The following is a 27,099-nucleotide window of genomic DNA, read 5'->3' as shown; positions in this document are numbered from 1 at the left end:
CTATGACAGTTTTATCCCGAACTAATTTTTTGACCACTAAAAATCCCAAACTGGTACATTTGTGACAAATTTACCCTCCGTTAGTGTCCGTTAAATTGAATTAATATCACGAAAACAAGTAGAGGGGTAAAACCCCAAACTGGTATACCCGTCAACAACCACGTGTTATCAAACTTAACAATTTGACAGTAAAATTTAACGGAAACTAATGGAGAGTATATTTGTCAGCAAAGGTGCAGATGGTTTTGATGATAAAAAAATTAGTTCGGGATAAAATTGTCACATGTTACGCAGATTAGAGTTTTTATGATCAAAAAATTAGTTCGAGATAAAATTATCACACGTGTATCGCTGAGTTTTTGTGTAAAAAAATAGTTTAATAAATTTATCATAGATGTACCAATTTGAAATTTTTCGTTGTATTAACCCTTAAAAATATCGGATCAGAGATATTTCAAGGAATAGATAAATATCATCCCATAAGCGAAATTCCTCGCTAATATCATGAATTGGTCCGGCAAGATTAGCATCAGACTTTGCAAACTTTTCAAATAAAATTTTTTTATTCTTTATTATGATATCCTGAGACTGTTTATATCTTAGCCGCCGTCTATTGCTTCGTGTTGAAAATGTTAGAACTGTGAAAAGAGAATGTAATTGGGTGCAGCGGCAAAAACAACGGTTTCAACATTGATGACGACAATGACAGCGGCATCTACAAAAGAAGGCTTCGCAAAAGATGATCGGACTCTACATCTTTCTTGTGATTTCAATTGGTCTAAAATTAGTCTGTTCTGAGACTTGTCTTCGATAGGTGTTGACATTAGCTATGTCACACTACGAAGCTTTCAGGGAAGATTCCCAGGAGCATCCCCTCCTTCAAAAGAAACAAAACAAGAACTGATTTTGTACATAAAACGGAGACTTCCTTGTTCTTTTCGACAGGTAAGTCGCTTTTATTAGCCCCAGTATCAAGAAAGGGAGGACCAGAGAGAATAAATAAAATATTTGTGCGAAAGAGGAATGAAAATAGAAAAGTTATAATGTAACTTGGAAAGAGGTAGATCTACGAATAATGACAGTTGGATTACTTGACTTCCGTGCATGTCGTGCCAAAATCACGTTCTTTCCGAACCTTTGCACATGGGGCCTGCTACTGCACGCACGCGTTTTCACAAGTATTTAGCAACGACTTTGGTTTTTCTTTTTAATCATCCACCAATAGCATTCGATCTCATGGTCTTCGTCGTAAAAAATTACGACTTTCTTTTTCAACCATTTTCTCATAGACCCACAGGATTTCATTGGTTTTCCTTTAACTACTCCACTTTATCCTCAAGACGTGTTGACGCGGCATCTTTCTTTGTTAAGAACATCGGGCCGGAGAGAGGGGGAGAGAAAGAAAGAGAGAGATCTGCTTAAGCTGAGCAAACTACTGCTATGGCGAGCTCAGATGCAGGAACGTCGTCGGGAAGCGAGTATCAAGTGTTCCTGAGCTTCAGAGGACCCGATACTCGGGTTGGATTCACCGACGTTCTCTTTCATAGCTTGACCGACGCTGGAATTTGCGTCTTCCGAGACGACGAAGAGCTTCGTGTCGGTGAAAGGATTGATGGATCGCTTTTGCAAGCGATCGACAACTCCAAGATTTACATACCCGTCTTCTCTCGAAACTATGCTTCGAGCCAATGGTGCCTCCGCGAGCTCGCGCAGATCGTGGCAAATACCTTCAAATCGGAAGGTAATAAAGTGATCCTACCTATTTTCTTCGACGTGGAACCTGACGATGTTAAGCTAAAAACCCCGTTGTATCGCGATGCCATACTCAATTTGGAGCGCGAGAAGAAGTTGAGCAATGAGGAAGTCAATGCTTGGAGAGAGGCTCTCATGGAGGTTGATGCAATAAAGGGGTGGGAAGTGAAGAAGTACAAAGGGTAAGCTAGCTGCTTTCAAGATGCTTGTTTTCCCAATTTTCCTTAAACACTTATTTCATAGATGTGAAAATTCTGGTAAGATTGAGGTGGGAGTTTTATCATAGTAATACTAAACTCTGAACCTTTACTGCGTCTGAAAAAAAAAAAACGTGAAACTGCTTAACAAGGATATTAATAGCTAGGTAGCTACAATAATATTTCATTGTGGGCAGTGGGAGGAAAAAGAATGGGATAATGAAATGCCATGCACTTCCTATCTAATCATTTAATCTTCCAATACATTAAACATTTCTCCTCTTGAAGACACGGCTTCTACATTCATCACTCGAACATAAATAATGAATTGTCAATTTCAAATGCATAACTTTTTATACATCTATATTGCTCGAAAATCCCAAGATTGCTAATCTCGTGCTTGGAATCAAGTCAAATTTCGGGTCATGACATGGCGCACAAAGTGCCAAGTGCATAAAAAGTATGTTTTGGAGTGATGCTAATGTCCAATATGGACTTTTAGAAGATCACTTCTAGATTGTTAAGTTCTCATTACTTATCAAATCATTGCGTAATTTATCCGGTGCTTGAATAACATCATTTCTTGCTAGGTAATCGTGATTTCGCATTTTTCCCCAACTAAGATTATTTTCTATTGTGGCAGCCACGGGGAACTGATCAAATTGGTAGTTGAGGAGGTTGTGAAAAAGTTGAAGACAAAACATAGATCAGTGACTGAACATTTAGTTGGAATCGATGATCAAGTAGTAGCTGTAAGCAAATTATTAGATGTCAATTCCAATGGTGTGCGACTCATTAAGATTTATGGCATGGGGGGTATCGGTAAAACAACTCTCGCTAAGGTCGTCTTCAACCAACTCTCTTCTCATTTTGGAAAGTGTTGTTGTTTCCTTGAAGATGTTCGTGCGAAGTCATTAAGAGTCGATGGCTTAGTTGACTTGCAAAAAAGGTTATTATCCGAAATTGGCCATCCTGCAGGAACAAGGAGCATTTACGAAAATGATTATGGAATGAAGAGGACTGGAGAAGTACTTTGCAATAAGAAAGTCCTCATTGTACTTGATGACATTGATAACAACGAACAAGTGGAGAAATTAGTTGGAAAGAGTGCTTTTTATTCTGGATCCAGAATATTGATTACAACTAGAAATAAAGATGTTTTGCAAATCAATGCACCAAAGTATCAAATTTTAGATTATGAAATGGAGGTGATGAGTACTGATCATGGACTTGAGCTTTTCAGCAAGCATGCGTTTAACAGAGACTCACCTTTAGATGATTACAATGATCTTTCAAGGGAAATCGTATATGCTACTGGGAGACTTCCGTTGGCTCTTGAGGTAATTGGTTCGTTCCTCTACCACAAACCGCAAGAATTATGGAAAGAGACATTGGAAAAGTTAAGAAAAGCACCTCACGAGGATGTTTTTGGAAAGTTGAAGATCAGCTATGATGCCTTAAATTTCGAGCAACAACAAATTTTCCTCGATATTGCATGCTTTTTCATCGGTGAAGATAAGACGAATGCAATCTACATGTGGAAAGATTGTGAGTTTTTCCCGGATACTGGAGTTGCTATCCTCATTGGCATGTCTCTGGTAAAGATTGTGGAGAATAATAAGTTTTGGATGCACGATCAACTCAGAGATCTTGGAAGGGAAATTGTTCGCCAAGAAAATCCAATAAATCTTGAGGAGCGGAGTAGGCTATGGATTTGGGAGGAGGGCCTTGATGCAATAAGACGAAAGGAGGTAAAGCACTTCTAGAGAGAACTAACTTGTTTCTGACAAAAATTTCCACTGCATTGACTTAGGATGCTCCATCTTCTTGTTTTTTCTTTTCCTTTTTATAATCCTTTTGCTCTACGAGATAGAACACTGATATCACTCAATTTCCCATTCTCATTTGCAGATGAACAAGAACGTTCAAGCACTATCTCTTAATATATCTAGACAACGTCCCCATGATGATATCATTGTTCAAAGTAAAGAGATTGGAAGGTTTGAACATTTGAGATTCCTTAGTTTATCTGGATTAACCCTTGTTGGCGACGCAGTGAATCATCTTACCAAATTAAGATGGATTTCTTTCGGTTATCCTCTGCAAATATATAAATGGACCAACATGTATCTAAAGAATGTAGTCGTTCTTGAATTCTTTGATGTTGGCTTCTTAGATGATTCAAGATTACGAAACTTAATCAAGGTGCGTAATATGCTTATTTCTATTTTATTTTCTTAGAAAGTAATATTTGATTGTTCATCCATTGAATATTGCATTCATTTTGACAGATGTCAACAAAATTGAAAGTTCTTTCTCTTAATCGGTGTGACAACATAATTAGAACACCCGACTTCTCTGGATGCCCGAATTTAGAGAGGCTTGCTTTCTGCCGGTGTCCTAATTTGAGGAAAATCGACAACTCTATTGGAAAGTTGAAGTGTTTGATTGACCTGAAGATTGATGACTGCAATTCTCTTAAACATTTGCCTGAGGAAATAGGGGACCTAATAAATCTGCAGTATTTCTTCGTAAATTGCGTGGAATGGAGAAACTCCCAGATTCCATATGGAAGTTGAAATCATTACGTGAGTTGCACTTTCAAGGTAACGCTCCTCGTGACTTAGATTCAGCAAATTCATGGGAGTTACCCGGTGCTATTGGAATGCTCCAGAATCTGGAAGTGCTTCAAGTCAATAATGGCCTTTTAAAAGGTCAACTTCCTTTTGGAATTGGAAGTCTGCCCTTTCTAAGAATCCTCAATCTATCACGTACTGGTATTAGTGAAGTTCCCAAGACCATTAGCATGCTTCCTCGACTTCAAAGAATTGAGTTGGTGGAATGTGATAAGATTCAAGAGTTGCCGACGCTCCCAACAAGTTTGACCCATCTAAGAGTGTCATCTACATCGTTGCTGGTAATCCCGGATCTATCGAACTTGACTAATTTGGTTGAATTGGATCTAAGTGACGGTGGAGGTTATCTAGATGATAGATTTCCACCAAAAAAAGGAGTAGGAGATAAATTGCGTACGGGTGAGTTATGGTGGATTGGGAGGTTATCCAAACTGACCAAATTGAGCATCAGACTTCACAAAGTCCTAGATCCTCCTGAGATGGCTTCCCTTTCTCTGCTAAAAGAACTTGCTTTGTTTGGTTTGGACCTGCAAACCTTTCCGCAACTTCCCTTATCTCTGCAAAAGCTAAGCCTTGATCATTTCAATGTAATTGGGTCACTCTCTCCGAACCTGAGAAATTTGTCATGTTTAAACCTCTATGGGTCTCCAATGCAAGAAATACAACTTGATGGGCTTCAACTTCCACAGCTAAAGGAGTTGCTTGTGCAAAACTTGGTATCCCTCGAGAAATTGAGGCTATCAAGAATGCGGAAGCTGAAAGATGTCAAGGTGCATTATTGTGGAAAGCTAGTTGAGATCCAATTTTCTTGGGTGTTCGAATCACTGGAGGCATTGACTATTCGAAATTGCGAGTCCTTGGAAAGGATAGTTTATGAGTCTGCTAATGAGTCAATTAGTTGTGAAGGGAAACTAATTTTCCCATCGAGAGTCTTAAATAAGTTGCGAGATCTCGTACTGTGGAGATGCCCTAAGATACTCGACATTCAAGTTGTAGGTCCGTCGGAATCATGGGAATCGTTTGACCTTTGGGGTTGTCCAAATGTGCAAAGTCTCGGTGGTTTGTCAAACTTAAAGAACCTGAAGACTTTAATAATCATGTCCTGCAGTGGGCTACGGGTTGTCGAGGGTGTCGACGAGTTGGAGTTTTTGGACTACTTATCTGTTTGTGAATGCGGATCGTTGGAAAGGTTGATTGATGTGTCAACCACCAAACTGCCAAATGATTGCATCGTATGGATCATCGATTGCGGGAAATTACGAGGGCTTAAGAAAGGATTCGAAGGCTCCGTCCAGTCCTTCAAGCGGTATAAGGTGAGTCTAAATCATTCTCTCTTTTTCTTTTTGATTTTTTTCTTGACGCAACTATCCACAAACACGAATTCAACTTTAAGGTAGATTTTGAAATGATGGTGAGAAATAAAAAAAAAAAACAATCAAACAAACATCGATTAATATTTGTTCTCACTTATTTTAAAATCCACTTTATATAAATTTGTTTTATTTTCAGCTCACGTTTTCTCATTTTCTTTTCTTTTTATTGTATATGAGAAAGTTCTATATGTGGAGCAAGTCTACGCGACAATGTCAATTTTTATCGGAAGGAATAGGACAAACTACAATTTTTAGAAGAAATATATAAAATATCTTGGAGTCTCTTATTAAAATGCTCTTTTCATTTTATATAAAACGAATTGTTTAGTTTAGCGAATTTTTTACGTAATATACTCCACTTTGTTTTCCATTTCTTGCTTAAAACTATTCATTCTGCAAACGAGTTTGGTGACTTGCGATTTCTACGGTGAAGATAGAACATTAATAGAATCAGATACTCTTTGCACAACTTTTTTTTTTAAAAAAAAATTTGCCAACGGAGGTGTTTCGAGAACACAACTTACGTGGTCCACCTATCCACTAATCAAGTGACTTATGTCCTTTGATGGATTTAAGTGTTACTTGAATTTGCATGTGGTTGGGGTCGGCCAAGTAGGACGTGTGTTCCAAAAGCATCTTAAAATGCTTTTTAAGATTTTTCATTCTTAAAAGAAAAAAATTGAGAATCTAATCGGTGGATGATGTATTTCTGCATCCTCCCCTGTTTTTGACAGTTTGATAAAAGGCCACTTCAAACATGATTCAAAGCAGTTGATCTTTCGGATATTTACTTTTTTTAGTCGTGAAGCATTTTTCTTTGTGGTAGAGTGTAGATTCAATTTCTGCTACTCATTTAACTTTTGATGCGCAGCGAGTCTTGGTTTCAACTTCTACTATAATTTTAAGTTAGCTGGAATAGGAACAAAACCAGTTGAATTTATGCCTATGCAAATTCACACAGTTGAAACTTCATTAACCTGCTTCCATCACTACGCTTACACAGAATTGGGGAAAAAAGGAGGGAAGGCTTTATCTACTTGAATTATATCTAGCCCCCCATCATTTTCCGATATTAACATATTGTTTCCCTCTCTCAGAAGCTTATATCTGAGGCATATAAAGTGTCAAACCCGTAAAAAATCTTTGAGATCTTGTGGACCAGGTAGGATACGAGTCAAAGACAGAGAGGATGGTTTCAATGTGAAATTGTTTGCATTTGGTGATAACGAAAATCGAACTCGCGTGATGTGCATAGTCAGTATACACAATTGTCCTTCATTGTTACACGAATCTCACATGATTTACGATATTTTTTTATATGATATTATTTCCTCTTATGTATAGATCCTTTCTCATATCACAATCTAAATATATATACATCAGTAGCTTTCGAAGAATTTAGAACAGCTTCTATCTATTTACTTTTACATAATATACGTTGACCAAATGATTAAACACGGTAGACAGTAAGCAGTTGATATGTATTTCTGGTTGAAACTTTCACGCAAGATTGGTTATCATTTTATTTTTCAGGAATCACTCTTTTATCGGACTTGGACACGCTTTAAAGACTTTGTGTTTAAAGAAGACTCATATGTTTGGTCACCGACGGACTAGCATATGCTGACATTCATCTATCTAGCTTTTAAAGAAGACTCATATGCTGACATTTAGCACGCAGCGACGGACTAGCATATCAGTTTAGTGGGGTCACTGCGCTGAAGAGTCTAAAAGTTTCTAAGAATGGTTTCAAATACCAGCAGATCAAGTTAGGATGCAGGTGAGACCTCATCATTTTCAAGCTAGATAGATGAATTGCCCTTGTGGCACATTTAAGAGACATACTGTTCTTCACATCAACATTTCTGATCCTTGAATCCGTGTAAGATTCATTGCTTGAATTTGTTACTTTAGGATTGTGGCATATCTTTTCGACTAGTCTTCACAACTCATTCAAATTGCCCGTCTTGCATGGAAAACTGCAAAAATTTAGTGCAAGAAGGTTAAGCATATGCAATATAGTGGTGTCAAAAAGGTCTAATCGAAATTATGAAATTAACTTGTTTGAGCTGGCAATGTCTCTAAGACAGGGATGACATAACATGAACAGCATCATATCCATGTAAAGAACAGATACGATATGATATCGATACATTTTTCTGTAAACAAGAGTTATTTCAGTCTTAAAAGTAAATATTATTCGAAGGAATATCACTCTCCCATTTCATGTGACTCAGAAGGTTCAACTCGAACATGAATAAATCATGCTACAGCAGATGGTGAACCCGACTTCCAGGCTTGTAGTCTTCTATTAGATAATCCAGTCATATGTTACCAGAGACAAAGATAAAGATGTCAATATCCTCTTTATAGCATATTATGGTGAATTTAATATGAGCTTTCCTGGCAAATAATAATGGAAGACTTAAGACTTGAAATAGAATTGCAAGTAAAACTTTATGATTTCAGCTGAAAAAGGCTCTAATTTCACCAAGCAACCAAATGATCACAGAGCATCAAAAGATATTCTTACATATATCTACATGGGTTGATCAAAATAGTAATATACGGCAAATTGGTGAGTGTCCAATGTCTCAATGGAAACTATGATATACAGTCGAACAAAAAATATCTCATTTTACCCTAGACGAATGTCCATTGGATAGCAGAAGAGTGATAACCAGGGCAACTTTTTATGGGAAGGAGGTAAATTTCTTCCTTTTATTCCCTATGAAGGGAGGGAGTGGCAGCGGGGAAAAGACAACTTACACAGTACTAACTCACTGTCAGCAATTGTTAAATGAAGTACATGGGAAGATGAAATCAATAGAATTTGAACAACATTTCATTCTACTCTAAAGTTACAACTTGATTGGGTACAGATGCCTTACCCCAGATTGAGAAGTGGTTTTCACACTGATATGGCTTCCAGTCAAAGGAGATTGACTTTTTGGGTGCTCCCTTGCAAGTGAATTTAGACCAACCAACGACTTTCCCCCAACTTCAGAATCTTTGGCATTGTCTCCCAACCTGTTGAAGATTGCATAATCCATGTGATGCTATAAAGCATGGAATGTCCAATCCAAGAAACTAGAATAAAAAGGAAAATCTTCACCCTTTTTCATATAATGTACAGAAGCAAGTCTTTTGCTGCTAATTTCAGTAAGCTTTCTCCCAGTTGATGGTTCTCGAGAAGACTGACTCTTAATTTCCTCTGATCTCTTGAATAACTTTGAGTAGGCTTGTCCAGGCTCCCTATAGGTAAAGAAAGAGGACAATTTATAAGCTGCAGGCTCTCTGCTCGGGACATTTACATAGTTATGCTGTTGATATACCAAATTTTCTACCGAACTGTGAAAATTATCATCAAGTGCGTCAACATGATAGCCAAAACAAAATGTGTGAGTGCATCAAACTAATAATCAGAAGAACTTGCATTCCCCTCCCTGGAACATTGAGCTACAGATGCATGTTCTTTCTTCATAAAATCAACTATCAAGTCCATGTTTCTTAAAAGGAGACATTAATGACTCATTGCTCTAATTAAATGGCATAAACTTGCCAATATTATCCTAATATAAGTTACTGCCCTCTCATTCCACAAATCGCTTAAAGGTATGGGATAAAGTAGGGTCAATCTAAAAACAGCCATTTCACCGTCATGCAGTACTTTACCCAGATTACGATAACTGTCAGGCTTGGCCTCTTCTTTATCATCCTTAGTAGCATTCCATGTATCAAGAAAAGGTTTATTGCTTTGATTTGGCTCGCCTTCTGTTCCTGGAACAGTGACATAGTTAAACCTTCTGAGCATACGTTGCCACAAGAATATGTGGCTTCCCCTACCAATTGTTACCTGTTACTCTGCTCTTCATCCAAAGTGGAATTTGAGCATTTGATGACAGACAACTTTTTTCTCTGGAATATACTTAAATTTGTATAAGCTTGAGGCCAAATGTGTACTTCTCTTGGTACTGTTTTATCTGATGAGTAACTTTATTGATCACATTCTTGGGCACAAGTGTTTTTTGTCCTTTCCAAAGAAGATTGTTCTGGGATTGAGTTTCTATAGGCTGCGGACTTTGGCACCCAATCATCCATTCTTGGGTTAGGCATAGAAGTTGAAGTTACAGAATTTTCTATCTGAATCTCTGATGTACCCACACACTGTGTTGGTCGAACATTATCCTTCATAGCATCATCCGCACAGTCAGGAATTGCCTCGGGAAGGCGAGTTTTTGAGCCCTGGTGCTCATTCATCTCTGACGATTTGTTTCCTATAACCTTCTTCCCAACTTGTTCTCCCTCAATCATGGGTGAATCAAGATTAAAGCCATCCAACCTGGATAGCACAAATGACTGCTAAGTTCCTAGATTGCAATCACAAGTCATGAAAGAATAAGCCCAAACATATACATTGTGAAACTGTCTTGCTCATTAAAGTCAAAGGAATAAGAAAATCTTTTCTTGGAATTTCCTTCATCAGGTGACTCTGCTTCATTTCTGTCCTTGTTGTTTGGAGAATTCTTAGATGGGCAGGAGAAATCGAGATATGGCATGTCCACTTTGAATGATGATAACTTGTAAAAGTCAGCATCCAGATTAAAATCGACATCCCTGAAAATGGTTTTTTAACAATCAATCCACAGAAAGCAGAGATATATCCCACTCTCATAACAAGTAAGATTGTAACAAGCTATCATGCATCTTCACCATCAATGATTTTTGTAGTGGTTGAATGATATGTAAAGCATGGCTCGCTTATTCACCACGGGCATTATTCTCCACAAAGAGGTAATTGTACAGGGGTGAATATACGTAACCAACACAAGTATGAAGTAAAATATCAAAGTTAGCTTCCACATCCATACCGGTTTATTATCTAATTGCCTATACTTTAAGTTTCACTTACAGTTTACCACAGTTGAATTTCTTCGTCTTCTGCCATAGACAACGACTTCCAGAAGGTAAGGAACTCCTTTCCGAATTCAGAATCTGTTGAAATCGGATTTATCGTTGAGCTATGACCAACGTATCTGACTTTCATATGACATGGCGAGAAATGTGTACAAGAAATCATCCTAATCAATGACAACGATGAAAACCTATTTCAACATTAAGAAAGCTTAAATTTGACTTCCAAGTACGTGCAAAGTATGGTTACTAATTATTGACCACGATATCCAAAAGCGTCAAAAGTCAGGCCATACTAAATTAACAATGATAACCTAAACATATTAATTAGGTTTTAAAATAGAGAAATGTGCATCCTTGTGGTACCATTCCACATCTGAAGTGAATTAACTGTATTTTTAGATTTGTCAAGCTTACAGAGTACCTAGTAATGATTTATCCTCTTTCCGATTCACCACCGCAGTTTCCTTTGGTGATTCTGCCATCTGCAAGGGAAAGAGTTAGGACAACATAACATAAAAGAGAATCTAAATTGCCCTCACAATTTACAAAAGAAAAGGGGAAATACATTTGCAAACCCGTTGGGTTGGCTATACTACACAGCAACCTCCTCTCTTCATAAAAGCGAAATCTCTTTGTGAAAACATAGCATCAAAAACATTTTTGCACTTATCTTTTGCAGAAGCATATATAAACTAGCCTAGGAGGGACCTTAGCCAGTCCATTAAAGTGAAAAACCCACAACTCGACATATAAACAGTTCATACAGGAGCAGCGCTTACTTATACAAAGTGGTTAGGTGGAGAGCTGCAAGCCTTAAATTAAAAAGCAGTGCGACCAAAAACACACATATATACATGCCACTGTCATATATTTCTGAAGATTCATTTTTCATCATTCCACAAATGCAATCCAACTGACAGCAGTGATTGAGATGGACGGCTAATCACCACAAAACAGTAACGACCATCTCGAGATTTCTCTGCCTTGATTCAAGTGGTACGCGAGTCTCGCATACTTCTAATATGAAATGTCTGAAGGAGTTCAACTAGACCGCAGGTGGATCCACTATAGCTATTGCAAATGATGAAGAATTGCAGTATTGAAAAGTTAATACAGGGGGCAAAGCACAGGGTTAACCCAGAATAATGGCGCAATTTCTACGAAAAGAAATGCTGCGAAACAGCAATATCTTTGTGTGAAACTGCACTGAGCAGCGAAAGAGTCCGCATCTCATAGAATTCACCATCGGAAAGCTAAGTGCGCTCGCGAAAGCACCTCTGTTTAACACTTCGAAACAATCGGCGAACGCCGGAATTTCAGAGTGTACGAACTAACGAAGACGCGACGAAAGCCATAACAGAAGAAAATCGACGGATTACAAAAAGCTCAAGGATCGATTCGCATGTCGACACAGGATGAATCGCTAGACGGAGACAACGGAAGGATCTACAGTACCTCGCTTGCGATTGTGACCGCCGGCGAGCTCGTGAGCGTCGGAGAGAGAGAGAGAGATCGACTGGAGTTGAATCTGGTTTTTCTGAGGTTTTTGAATGGCGACTCTATTTATATAGAGAGCGGATTTAAAAGAGGCGGGACCGGAAAGCGACGGAAACTCGACGGAGGTTCGCCGGAGCCGACTCGTCATAGCGTTCGCCGGGAGCTTTCCTCAGGGGACAGAGAAAATTCCGAGTCCCCCCCTCCCCCTAGGGGAAGCATTTCTGCAGGAGTGCCTAGGGAAAACATCCCGATGGACCCGGATCTTTGCACCCGAAGAAAAATCTTGTCCATCGATTACCTGAACCCACTATTGGGAACCATATGATCAATGACCTTGATGGATTCGGGATATGTAGACTCGGGTACTAACAGTAGACAAGCATTTTTCCAATATATACCTCTATGAGTAAGTCGTGGAAGATGATTCGGGCGAGGACTACTGCAACATCTACAAGAGAAGAAGGAATCTAGACTCACGGGTTTACTATTGTGGAGCATGCAAGTTAGTCACTCATGTCAAATGTGCAATATCTCCTGTAAGTCTGAAGCATAAATTCTGCAAGATAAAAAATTAAGTGTCAAATCGAATGCGAGCTTTATGAATTTGAATAAGTCATCTGTCACTTGTAGGTCAAAAGCATGTATGCGCGACGAACTTATCTTCTTCCTATTAACAAGAAGTTGCTAGAGTTTTCGGATGAAACTGGACTAGACGGGAGACAAAGCCATGCCCTTATAAAACTGCACGAAAAAGTTGAACGTGTAAAGGAAGAAGTAGGAGCAATGAAGGTAAATTTGAAGGAGTATGAACTGGGGAAACTGATCTGGACAAAGATTCGGCGCAATTCCAATTTTTTTTAGGCAGCTAGGTGTCTTAAAGAGCCTTGAGGTTACTCTCAATATGCTTGTTAAGAGAGATTTTTACGGGATAGGTAAGTGTCAGATTAGCGAAATTTCTCACTAATTTCATGAATTGGCATGTAATAACCTGATACTAGATTTGCATCAGACTTTGCAGCACTTATATAGCACTTTTCAAATAAATATTTTCCGTTCTTTGCAGCAAATAAAATTTGCGTCAAAATTCTTCGTCACGGTATCCTAAGACTGCTAATATCTTCGCCACCATCTATTACTTCATGTTGGAAATGTTAAAACCGGGGAGAGAGAATGGAATTGGGTGCGGTGGCGAGAACGACGGTTTCGACATCGATGACGACAAATGACGGCAGCATCTACGAATGAAGGCTTTGCAAGAGATGATCGGGCACTACATCTTTCTCGTGATTTCAATTGGTCTAAAAATCAATCTGCTCCGAGAATGAGAACATTTGTTTTGAGGACTTTGTCTTCGATAGGTGTCGACATTAGCCATGTCCCACTTCGGAGCTTTCTTGGAAGGACACGCAGGTTCAGGGAAGATTCCCCAGAAGCATCCCCCCTCCTTCAAAAGAAACGAAACAAGAACTCGAGCACCTTCATCAATCGAAGTTGCGAGGACCCAAAGAAGGAGAAAGAGAAAACAAAGAAACAAAAAAACTCAGATTTTTCTGAGAACATGCAATCATACTGAATTTCCACGTCATCAGTAACATATGGGGCGAGTCATTTTCCTCATCGTCCAGAAAATGTAGTGGGGTTTTTCTTTTGCCGGTGGAAGGCGTGCTGTATTGATTGCTTTTCCTATTCCCCGTACAATAATTTTCCCAAATTAGTACACCTATGACAATTTTACTCCGAACTAATTTTTTGACCACTAAAAATCTCAAACCGATACATTTGTGACAAATTTACCCTCCGTTAGTGTCCGTTAAATTGGATTAATATCACGAAAAATAGCAAATTGGCAAACTTGTGATAAATAGAGGGATAAAACCCCAAATGGGTACACCTGTCAATAACCACGTGTCATCAAACTTAACAATTTAACAGTAAAATTTAACGAAAACTAACGGAGGGTAAATTTATTACAGGTGTACCAGTTTCGGGTTTTTTATGGTCAAAAAATTAGTTTGGGGTAAAATTGTCACATGTGTACAGTTTGAGGTTTTTTATGGTCAAAAAATTAGTTCGGGGCAAAATTGTCACATGTGTATCGGCTTGGGGTTTTTTGTGGTCAAAAAAATAGTTTGGAGTAAATTTATCATAGATATACTAGTTTGAGATTTTTCGTGGTATTAACCCTTAAAAATATCGGGTCGGAGATATTTCAAGGAATAGATAAATATCATCCCATAAGCGAAATTCCTCGCTAATATCATGAATTGGTCTGGCAAGATTAGCATCAGACTTTGCAAACTTTTCAAAAAAAAAATTCATTATTTATCATGATATCCTGATATTGCTTATATCTTAGCTACCGTCTATTGTTTCGTGTTGGAATCGTTAGAACCGCGAAAAGAGAATGTAATTGGGTGCAGCGGCAAAAGAAACAAAACAAGAACTGATTTTGTACATAAAAAGGAAACTTCCTTGTTCTTTTCGACAGGTAAGTCGCTTTTATTAGCCCGAGTATCAAGAAAGGGAGGATCAGAGAGAATGAATAAAATATTTGTGCGAAAGAGGAATGAAAATAGAAAAGTTACAATGTCTTGGAATGGGGTAGATCTATGAATAATGAAAGTTTGATTACTTGACTTCCGTGCATGTCATGCCAAAATCACGTTCTTTCCAAACCTTTGCACATGGCAATGGGGCCTGCTACTGCACGCACGCGTTTTCACAAGTATTTAGCAACGATTTTGGTTTTTCTTTTTAATCATCCACCAATAGCATTCGATCTCATGGTCTTTGTCGTAAAAAATCACGACTTTCTTTTTCAACCATTTTCTCATAGACCCACAGGATTTCATCGGTTTTCCTTAAAACTACTCCACTTTATCCTCGTGACGTGTTGACGCGGCATCTTCCTTTGTTAACAACATCGGGCCGGAGAGAGGGGGAGAGAAAGAAAGAGGAGATCTGCTTAAACTGAGCAAACTACTGCTATGGCAAGCTCAGATGCAGGAACCTCGTCGGGAAGCGAGTACCAAGTGTTCCTGAGCTTTAGAGGACCCGATACTCGCGTTGGATTCACCGACGTCCTCTTCCATGGCTTGACCGATGCCGGAATCTGCGTCTTCCGAGACGATGAAGAGCTGCGTGTCGGTGAAATGATCGATGGATCACTTTTACAAGCCATCGACAACTCCGGGATTTACATACCCGTCTTCTCTCGAAACTATGCTTCGAGCCAATGGTGCCTCCGTGAGCTCGCGCAGATCATGGCAATTACCTTCAAATCAGAAGGTAATAAAGTGATCCTACCTATTTTCTTCGACGTGGAACGTGACGATATTAAGCTAAAGACCCCGCTGTATCGCGATGCCATACTCAATTTGGAGCGTGAGAAGAAGTTGAGCAAACAGGCAGTCACCGCTTGGAGAGAGGCTCTCATGGAGGTTGATGCGATAAAGGGGTGGGAAGTGAAGAAGTACAAAGGGTAAGCTAGCTGCTTTCAAGATGCTTGTTTTCCCAATTTTCCTTAAACACTTGATCATAGATGTGAAAATCCTGGTAAGATTGAGGTGGGAGTTTTATCATAGTAATACTAAACGATGAACCTTTACTACGTCTGAAAAAAAAAAAACGTGAAACTGCTTAACAAGGATATTAATAGCTAGGTAGCTACAATAATATTTCCTTGTGGACAGTGGGAGGAAAAAGAATGGGATAATAAAATGCCATGCACTTCCTATCTAATCATTTAATCTTTCAATACATTAAACTGAACATTTCTCCTGTTGTAGACACGATATTCAACTTCTACGGTTGTCACTCGAACATAATTAATGAATTGTCAATTTCAAATGCATAATTTTTAATACATCTATCTTGCTCGAAAATCCGGAGATTGCTAATCTCGTGTATGGAATCAAGTCAAAGTTTGGGTCATAACGTGGCACATAAATTGCCCAGTGCATAAAAAGTGTGTTTTGGAGTGATGTTAATGTTCAATATGGACTTTTGGAAGATCACTTCTAGATTGTTAAGTTCTCATTACTTACAAATCATTGCGTGGTTTATCTGGTGCTTGAATAACATCATTTCTTGCTAGGTAATCGTGATTTCGCATTTTTCCCCAACTAAGATTATTTTCTACTGTGGCAGCCACGGGGAACTGATTAAATTGGTAGTTGAGTAGGTTGTGAAAAAGTTGAAGACAAAACATAGATCAGTGACTGAACATTTAGTTGGAATTGACGATCAAGTAGTAGCTATAAGCAAATTATTAGATGTCAATTCCAATGGTGTGCGACTCGTCAAGATTTATGGGATGGGGGGTATCGGTAAAACGACTCTCGCCAAGGTCGTCTTCAACCAACTCTCTTCTCATTTTGGAAGGTGTTGTTATTTCCTCGAAGGTGTTCGCGCGAAGTCATTAAGAGTCGATGGCTTAGTTGACTTGCAAAAAAGGTTATTATCTGAAATCGGCCATCCCGCGGGAACAAGGAGCATTGACGAAATTGATTATGGAATGAAGAGAACCGGAGAAGTACTTTTCAATAAGAAAGTTCTCATTGTACTTGATGACGTTGATAACACCGAACAAGTGGAGAAATTAGTTGGAAAGAGTACTTTATATTCAGGATCTAGAATATTGATTACAACTCGAAATAAAGATGTTTTGCAAATCAATACACCAAAGTATCAAATTTTAGATTATGAAATGGAGGTGATGACTACTGATCATGCACTTGAGCTTTTTAGCAAGCATGCATTTAACAGAGACTCGCCTTTAGATGATTACAATGATCTTTCAGGGGAAATCGTACATGCTACTGGGAGACTTCCGTTGGCTCTTGAGGTAATTGGTTCGTTACTCTACCACAAACCGCAAGAATTATGGAAAGAGACGTTGTAAAAGTTAAGAAAAGCACCTCACGAGGATGTTTTTGGAAAGTTGAAGATCAGCTATGATGCCTTAAATTTCGAGCAACGACAAATTTTCCTGGATATCGCATGCTTTTTCATCGGTGAAGATAAGACGAATGCAATCTACATGTGGAAAGATTGTGAGTTTTTCCCGGATACTGGAGTTGCTATCCTCATTGGCATGTCTCTGGTAATGATTGTGGAGAATAATAAGTTTTGGATGCACGATCAACTCAGAGATCTTGGAAGGGAAATTGTTCGTCAAGAAAATCCAATAAATCTTGAGGAGAGGAGCAGGCTATGGATTTGGGAGGAGGGCCTTGATGCAATAAGACGAAAGGAGGTAAAGCACTTCTAGAGAGAACTAACTTGTTTCTGACAAAAATTTCTGCTGCATTGACTTTGGATGCTCCATCTTCTTGTTTTTTCTTTTCCTTTTTATAATCCTTTTGCTCTACGAGATAGAACACTGATATCACTCAATTTCCCATTCTCATTTGCAGATGAACAAGAACGTTCAAGCACTATCTCTTAATATATCTAGACAACGTCCCCATGATGATATCATTGTTCAAAGTAAAGAGATTGGAAGGTTTGAATAGTTGAGATTCCTTAGTTTATCCGGATTAACCCTTGTTGGCGACGTAGCGAATCATCTTACCAAATTAAGATGGATTTCTTTCGGTTATCGTCTGCAAATACATAAATGGACCAACATGTATCTAAAGAATGTAGTCGTTCTTGAATTCTTTCGTGCTGGCTTCTTAGATGATTCAAGATTACGAAACTTAATCAAGGTGCGTAATATGCTTATTTCTATTTTATTTTCTTAGAAAGTAATATTTGATTGTTCATCCATTGAATATTGCATTCATTTTGACAGATGTCAACAAAATTGAAAGTTCTTTCTCTTGATCGGTGTGACAACATAATCAGAACACCAGACTTCTCTGGATGCCCGAATTTAGAGAGGCTTGCTTTCTGCTGGTGTCCTAATTTGAGGAAAATCGACAACTCTATTGGGAAGTTGAAGTGTCTGATTGACTTGAAGATTGATGATTGCACATCTCTTAAACATTTGCCGGAGGAAATAGGGGACCTAATAAATCTGCAGTATTTCTTCGTAAATTGCGCTAGAATAGAGAAACTCCCAGATTCCATATGGAACTTGAAATCATTACGTGAGTTGCACTTTCAAAGTAAGTTTCCTCGTGACTTATATTCAGCAAATTCATGGGAGTTACCCGGTGCTATTGGAATGCTCCAGAATCTGGAAGTGCTTCAAGTCAATAGTGGCCTTTTAAAAGGTCAACTTCCTTTTGGAATTGGAAGTCTGCCCTTTCTAAGAATCCTCAATCTATCATGTACTGGTATCAGTGAAGTTCCCAAGACCATTAGCATGCTTCCTCGACTGCAAAGAATTGAGTTGGTGGAATGTAATTGGATTCAAGAGTTGCCGACGCTCCCAACAAGTTTGACCCATCTAAGAGTGTCATCTACATCATTGCTGGTAATCCCGGATCTTTCAAACTTGACTAATTTGGTTGAATTGGATCTAACTGACGGTGTAGATTATCTAGAAGATAGATTTTCACGAAAAAAACGAGTAGGAGTTAAATTGCATATGGGCGAGTTATGGTGGATTAGGAGGTTATCCAAACTGACCAAATTGAGCATCAAACTTCACAAAGTCCTTGATCCTCCTGATATGGCTTCCCTTTCTCTGCTAAACGAACTTGCTTTGTTTGGTTTGGACTTGCAAACCTTTCCGCAACTTCCCTTGTCTTTGCAAAAGCTAAGCCTTGATCATTTCAATGTAATTGGGCCACTCTCTACGAACCTGAGAAACTTGTCATGTTTAAACCTCTATGGTTCTCCAATGCAAGAAATACAACTTGATGGGCTTCAACTTCCACAGTTAAAGGAGTTGCTTGTGCGAAACTGTGTATACGTCGAGAAATTGAGGCTATCAAGAATGCAGAAGCTGAAAGATGTCGAGGTGCATTATTGTGGAAAGCTAGTTGAGATCCAATTTTCTTGGGTGTTCGAATCACTGGAGGTATTGCGTATTGAGTATTGCATGTCCTTGGAAAAGATAGCTTATGAGTCTACTAATGAGTTGATTAATTGTGAAGGGAAACTAATTTTCCAATCGAGAGTCTTAACTAAGTTACGAAATCTCGCACTGAGGGCATGCCCTAAAATACTCGACATTCAAGTTGTAGGTCCGTCGGAATCGTGGGAATCGTTTGACCTTGTGGGTGGTCCAAATGTGCAAAGTCTCGGTGGTTTGTCATACTTAAAGAACCTGAAGTCTTTAATAATTGAGTGCTGCAGTGGGCTACGGGTTGTCGAGGGTGTCGACGAGTTGGAGTTTTTGGACTACTTGTCTGTTTGTGGATGCGGATCGTTGGAAAGGTTGATTGATGTGTCAACCACCAAACTGCCAAATGATTGCCGCGTACGGATCTACTATTGCAGGAAATCAGGAAGGGTTAAGAAAGGATTCATAGGCTCCGTCCAGTCCTTCAAGCGGTATAAGGTGAGTCTAAATCATTCTCTCTATTTCTTTTTGATTTTTTCTTGACGCAACTATCCACAAACACGAATTCAACTTTAAGGTAGATTTTGTAATGATGGTGAGAAATCAGAAAAAAAAAAAACAATCAAACAAACATTGATTAATATTTGGTCTCACTTATTTTAAAATCCACTTTATATAAATTTGTTTTATTTTCAGCTCACGTTTTCTCATTTTCTTTTTATTGTATATGAGAAAGTTCTATATGTGGAGCAAGTCTACACGACAATGTCAATTTTTATCAGAAGGAATAGGACAAACTACAATTTTTAGAAGAAATATATAAAATATCTTGGAGTCTCTTATTAAAATGATCATTTCGTTTTATATAAAATGAATTGTTTAGTTTAGCGAATTTTTTACGTAATATACTCCACTTTGTTTTCCATTTCTTGCTTAAAACTATTCATTCTGCAAACGAGTTTAGTGACTTACGCTTTCTACGGTGAAGATAGAACATTAATAGAATCAAATACACTTTGCACGACTTTTTTTTTTTTTTAAAATTTGCCAACGGAGGTGTTTCGAGAACACAACTTACGTGGTCCACCTATCCACTAATCAAGTGACTTATGTCCTTTGATGGATTTAAGTGTTACTTGAATTTGCATGTGGTTGGGGTCGGCCAAGTAGGACGTGTGTTCCAAAAGCATCGTAAAATGCCTTTTAAGATTTTTCATTCTTAAAAGAAAAAAATTGAGAATCTAATCGGTGGATGATGTATTTCTGCATACTCCCCTGTTTTTGACAGTTTGATAAAAGGCCACTTCAAACATGATTCAAAGTAGTTGATCTTTCGGATATTTACTTTTTTTAGTCGCGAAGCATTTTTCTTTGTGGTAGAGTGCAGATTCAATTTCTGCTACTCATTTAACTTTTGATGCGCAGCGAGTCTTGGTTTCAACTTCTACTATAATTTACTCGATTGTATACATAAAAATCTTCTTAAGTTAGCTGGAATAGGAACAAAACCAGTTGAATTTATGCCTATGCAAATTCACATAGTTGAAACTTCATTAACCTGCTTCCATGACTACGCTTACACAGAATTGGGGAGAAAAGGAGGAGGGAAGGCTTTATCTACTTGATTTATATCTAGCCCCCCATCATTTTCCGATAATAACATATTGTTTCCCTCTCTTAGAAGCTTATATCTGAGGCATATAAAGTGTCAAACCCGTAAAAAAATCTTACGGATCTTGTGGACCGGGTAGGATACGAGTCAAAGACAAAGAGGATGGTTTCAATGTGAAATTGTTTGCATTTGGTGATACGGAAAATCAAACTCGCGTGATGTGCATAGTCAGTATACACAATTGTCCTTCATCATTACGCGAATCTCACATGATTTACGATATTTTTTTATATGATATTATTTCCTCTTATGTATAGATCCTTTCTCATACCGCAATCTAAATATATATACATCAGTAGCTTTCGAAGAATTTAGAACAGCTTCTATCTATTTACTTTTACATAGTATACATTGACAAAATGATTAAACACAGTAGACAGTAAGTAGTTGATATGTATTACTGGTTGAAACTTTCACGCAATATTGGTTATCATTTTATTTTTCAGGAATCACTCTTTTATCGGACTTGGACACGTTTTAAAGACATTGTGGAATTTTGAAGACTATCTCGGATTAAGATTTTTAGCACACAGGGACGGACACCAGTCTAGTGGGGTCAATGCACTGAAGAGTCTACAAGTTTCTAAGAATGATTTTAGGAACCAGGGCATCAAGTTAGGACGCAGGTGAGACCTCATCATTTTCAAGCTACACAGATGAATTGCCCTTGTGGCACATTTAAGAGACATGCTGTTCTTCACATCCACATTTCTGATCCTTGAATCCTTGTAAGATCCGTCGCTTGAATTTGTTACTTCAGGATTGTCGCATATCTTTTCGACTAGTTTTCACAACTCATTGAAATTGCCCGTCTTGCATGGAAAACTGCAAAAATTTAGTACAAGCAGGTTAAGCATATGCAATATAGTGTTGTGTCAAAAAGGTCTAATCCAACTTATGAAATTTACTTGTTTGAGCTGGCAATGTCTCTAAGACAGGGATGACATAACATGAACAGCATCATATCCATATAAAGAACAGATATGACATGACATCGATACATTTTTCTGTAAACAAGAGTTATTTCGGTCTTAAAAGTAAATATTATTCGAAGGAATATCGCTCTCCCATTTCATGTGACTCAGAAGGTTCAACTCGAACATGAATAAATCATGCTACAGCAGATGGTGAACCCGACTTCCAGGCTTGTAGTCTTCTATTAGATAATCTAGTCATATGTTACCAGAGACAAAGATCAAGATGTCAATATCCTCTTTATAGCATATTATGGTGAATTTAATATGGCTTTCCTGGCAAATAATAATGGAAGACTTGGACTTGAAATAGAATTGCAAGTAAAACTTTATGATTTCAGCTGAAAAGGCTCTAATTTCACCAAGCAACCAAATGATCACAGAGCATCAAAAGATTTTTTTACATATATCTACATGGGTTGATCAAAATAGTAATATACAGCAAATAGGTGAGTGTCCAATGTCTCAATGGAAACTATGATATACAGTCGAACAAAAAATATCTCATTTTACCCTAGATGAATGTCCATTGGATAGCAGAAGAGTGATAACCAGGGCAACTTTTTATGGGAAGGAGGTAAATTTCTTCCTTTTATCCCCTCTGAGGGGAGGGGGTGGCAGCAGGAAGAAGACAACTTACACATTACTAACTCACTGTCAGCAATTGTTAACTGAAGTACATGGGAAGATGAAATCAGTAGAATTTGAACAACATTTCATTCAACTCTAAAGTTACAACTTGATTGGGTACCAATGCCTCACCCCAGATTGAGAAATGGTTTTCACACTGTTATGGCTTCCAGTCAAAAGAGATTGACTTTTTGTGTCCTCCCTTGCAAGTGAATTTAGACCAACCAGCAACTTTCCTCCAACTTGAGAATCTTTGGAATTGTCTCCCAACCTTTTGAAGATTGCATAAACCATGTGATGTTATAAAGCACGGAATGTCCAATCAAAGAAACTAGAATAAAAAAGAATATCTTCACTCTTTTTCATTTAGATGTACAGAAGCAAGTCTTTTGCTGATAATTTGAGTAAGCTTTCTCCCAGTTAATAGATCTCGAGAAGACTGACTCTTAATTTCCTCTGATTTATTAAATAAATTTGAGTGGGCTTGTCCAGGCAACCTACAGGTAAAGAAAGAGGACAATATAAAAGCTGCAGGTTCTCTGCATGGGACATTTACATAGTAGTAAAAATAAACTAAGAGGTGCAAAAATGTTATGCTGTTGATCTACCAAATTTTCTCTATCATCAACTGCGTCAACATGAAGCCAGAACTCAATGTGTGAGTGCATCAAACTGATAATCACAAGAACTTGCATTGCCCTCCTTGGAATACAGATGCATGTTCTTTCTTCATAAAATCAACTATCAAGTCCATGTTTCTTAAAAGGAGACATTAATGACTCATTGCTCTAATTAAATGGCATAAACTTGCCAATATTATCCTAATATAAGTTTCTGCCCTCTCATTCTACAAATCACTTAAAGGTAAGGGATAAAGTAGGGTCATTTCACCGTCATGCAATACTTTACCCAGATTACGATTAGTGTCAGGCTTGGCATCTTCTTTATAAGCCTTAGTAGCATTCCATGTATCAAGAAAAGGTTTATTGCTTTCATTTGCCTCGCCTTCTGTTCCTGGAACATGTGACATAGTTAAACCTTCTGAGCATACGTTCCCACAAGAATATGTGGCTTCCCCTACCAATTGTTACCTGTTACTCTGCTCTTCATCCAAAGTGGAATTTGAGCATTTGATGATAGACAAATTTTTTCTTGGAAGCTCTGGAATTTACTTAAATTTGTATCAGCCCGGGGCTGAATGTGTACTTCTCTTGGTACTGTTTTATCTGATGAATAACTTTGTTAATCAGATTCTCAAGCCCACGTGCTGTTTGTCCTTCCGAAAGAAGATTGTTCTGGGATTGAGTTTCTACAGGCTGCGGACTTTGGCACCCAATCATCCATTCTTGGGTTAGGCATAGAAGTTGAAGTTACAGAATTTTCTATCTGACTCTCTGATGTACCCACACACTGTGTAGATCAAACATTATCCTCCATAGCATTATCCGCACAATCAGAAATTGCCTCGGGAAGGCGAGTTTTTGAGCCCGGGTGCTCATTCATCTCTTATGATCTCCCTTTGTTTCCTATAACCTTCTTCCCACCTTGTTCTCCCTCAATCATGGGTGCATCAAGATTAAAGCCATCCAACCTGGATAGCACAAATGACTGCTAAGTTCCTAGATTGCAATCACAAGTCATGAACGAATAAGCCCAAATGTATACATTGTGAAGCTGTCTTACTCACTAAAACCAAAGGAGAAAGAAAATCTTTTCTTGGAATTTCCTTCATCGGGTGATTCTGCTTCATTTCTGTCCCTGTTGTTTGGAGATTTCTTAGATGGGCAAGAGAAATCGAGATCTGGCACGTCCACTTTGAACGATGATAACTTGTCAAAGTCAGCATCCAGATTAAAATCGACATCCCTGAAAATGGTTTTTTAACAATTAATCCACAGAAAGCAGAGATATATCCCACTCTCATAACAAGTAAGACTGTAACAAGCTTTCATGCATCTTCACCATCATCCACCATTTCAATGATTTTTGTAGTGGTTGAATGATATGTAAAGCATGGCTCGCTTAATCACCACAGGCATTGTTCTCCACAAAGAGGTAACTGTACAGGGGTGAATATACGTAACCAACACAAATATGAAGATAGAATATCAACGTTAGAGTCCACATCCATACCGGTTTATTATCTAACTGCCTATACTTTAAGTTTCACTTACAGTTTACCAAAGTTGAATTTCTTCGTCTTGCCTTTGCCAACTGTATCAAAGCTAAATTCCACTGCATCATCTTCTGCCACAGACAACGACTTCCAGAAGGTAAGGAACTCCTTTCCAAATTCAGTATCTGTTGAAATCTGATTCGACATTGAGCTATGACCTACATATCTGACTTTCATATGACATGGCCAGAAATGTGTACAAGCAAGGATCCTACTCATTGACAAGGATGAAAACCTATTTTAACACTAAGAAAGCTTTAATTTGATTTTCAAGTACGTGCAAAGTATGCTGCACTAATTATTGACCACAATATCCAAAAGCGTCATAAGTCAGGCCATACTAAATTAACAATAATAACCTAAAAAAATTAATCAGGTTTTGAAATAGAGAAATATGCATCCTTGTGGTACAGTTCCACATCTGAAGTGAATTAACTGTATTTTTAGATTTGTCAAGCTTACAGAGTACCTAGTAATGATTTATCCTCTTTCCGCTTCACCACTGCAGTTTCCTCCGGTGATTCTGCCATCTGCAAGGGAAAGAGTGAGGATAGCATAAGAAAAAAGAGAATCTAAATGGCCCTCAGAATTTACAAAAGAAAAGGGAGAATTAATTGCAAACCCCTTGAGTTTGCTGTACTACACAGCAACCTCCTCTCTTCATAAAAGCAACATCTCTTTGTGAAAACATTGCATCTATAACATTTTTGCACTTATCTTTTGCAGAAGCATATATAAACTAGCCTAGGAGGGACCTTAGCCAGTCCATTAAAGAGAACAATCCACAACTTGACATATCAACAGTTCATACGGGAGCAGCACTTACTTATACAAAGTGGTTAGGTGGAGAGTTGCAAGCTTTAAATTGAAAAACGGTGCGACCAAAAACACCCATATATACATTGCACTGTCATATATTTCTGAAGATTCATATTTCATCCGCGCACAAATGCAAAGGTAAAGGATCTCCAATTTGACAGCAGTGGTGAGATGGACGACTAACCACCACAAAACAGTAACAATCATTTCAAAATTTCTCTGCCTTGATTCAAGTGTGACATGAGTCTCACAAACTTCTAATATGAAATGTCTGAAGGAGTTTGACTAGACCGCAAGCGGATCCACTATAGCTAGTGCAAAGGATGAACGAATGCAGCATTAAACAGTTCATACAGGGGCAAAGCACAGGGCTAATCCAGTACAATGTATTCCAAGAAAAGAACACGTATGCTAATTTAACATAAGAAACTGTGGCATTGAGTTTTAGCAAATGCATGAATAGCCGTCTTATGACAACCTAAAATATGTAGGTCCTCCTATCGCATTCAGATCATTCGATTTCCAGCACGGCGAAGTTCTATTAAAATGAATGCTATTGAAAAAAAAAGATACATCAGAACAGCTACTTATCAGGGCACCATTTCTCCTATCTTCGGGTGAAACTGCCCTGAGCAGCGACAAATCTCCTACTCATACCAGTAATAGCCCTAAAGCAATTCTGAACACAAATCTGTCTATAAACTTGTTCCACCCATTTTCTGAAGCCAAATGCGCCAGAATAATAGATAAACGTAGTAATTAAGAAAGAAGTTCTTCGCTGTGCCTAACTTCCAAAATCATAGACGATGCTCAAACGAACTCGATAAAACCGATCTACATCGATCACAGAGAGGTAGGTCCTCTGAAATCAAATGGACCTACTGCGACGGAGGAAGGGAGACGCAACGAACGTGACAGTGTGAGCCTAAAGGAACTCCTCATCGGAAAAGTACGCGCGCTGGCGAAGTACCTCCGCTCAACACTTCGAAACAATCAGCGAATGCCGAAATTTCAGAGTGTACGAGCTAACGAAGACGCGACGAAAGCCATAGCAGAAGAAGATCGACGGATTACAGAAAGCTCAAAGATCGATTCGCATGTCAACGGAAGGATCTACAGTACCTCGCCTGCGAATGTGACCGCCGGCGAGCTCGTGAGCGTCGGAGAGAGAGAGAGAGATCGACTGGAGTAATCTGGTTTTTCTGAGGTTTTTGAATGGCGACTATATTTATATATAGAGCGGATTTGAAAGAGGCGGGACCGGAAAGCGACGGAAACGCGACGGAGGTTCGCCGGAGCCGACTCGTCGTGCGCTCGCCGGGAGATCTCCCGAGGGGACAGAGAAAATTCCGAGTTTGCCCCTCTATGGAAAGCATTTCCGCGGAGTGGCTAGGGAAACATTCCAATGGATCCGGATCTTTGCATCAAAAAATATCTCGACTGTCGATCACACGGACCGATCACGTGGATCGATACTTGAGAACCAAATGATCAACGA

The 27,099-nt window shown here is 38.5% G+C and overlaps 1 protein-coding gene, 1 long non-coding RNA gene and 3 pseudogenes across 3 annotated transcripts in view; 3 read left to right on the top strand and 2 right to left on the bottom strand.

Annotated features, from left to right (window-relative positions):
• Nucleotides 1–12,377, bottom strand: part of LOC115666754 (uncharacterized protein At4g18490-like) — a 24,236-nt gene extending 11,859 nt beyond the window's left edge. For both annotated transcript variants that reach the window (XM_056319618.1, XM_056319619.1), the window contains exons 1-2: nucleotides 12,013–12,377; nucleotides 11,297–11,357 (exon numbers count right to left, since the gene is read on the bottom strand). In XM_056319618.1, the coding sequence (XP_056175593.1) occupies nucleotides 11,297–11,357 (61 nt within the window). In that variant the 5' untranslated portion in view covers nucleotides 12,013–12,377. The remainder of the gene's footprint in view (nucleotides 1–11,296; nucleotides 11,358–12,012) is intronic.
• The window catches only part of LOC115665148 (disease resistance protein L6-like), a 47,537-nt pseudogene continuing 21,667 nt past the window's right edge, over nucleotides 1,230–27,099 (top strand).
• LOC130140390 (uncharacterized) lies at nucleotides 7,612–24,328 on the top strand. The gene is made up of 2 exons (XR_008818402.1): nucleotides 7,612–7,738; nucleotides 23,857–24,328. It is a non-coding gene; the product is annotated as an uncharacterized LOC130140390 (long non-coding RNA).
• Nucleotides 15,283–21,796, top strand: LOC115663066 (disease resistance protein L6-like; annotated as a pseudogene).
• Nucleotides 21,563–27,099, bottom strand: LOC115662485 (uncharacterized; annotated as a pseudogene).

This window comes from Syzygium oleosum, unplaced genomic scaffold (assembly GCF_021117445.2).
Source record: "Syzygium oleosum isolate NSW1041296 unplaced genomic scaffold, Sole_v2.1 Sole_v2.18, whole genome shotgun sequence".
Taxonomy (NCBI): Eukaryota; Viridiplantae; Streptophyta; class Magnoliopsida; order Myrtales; family Myrtaceae; genus Syzygium; species Syzygium oleosum.
This window is presented reverse-complemented; position numbering and strand designations above follow the sequence as displayed.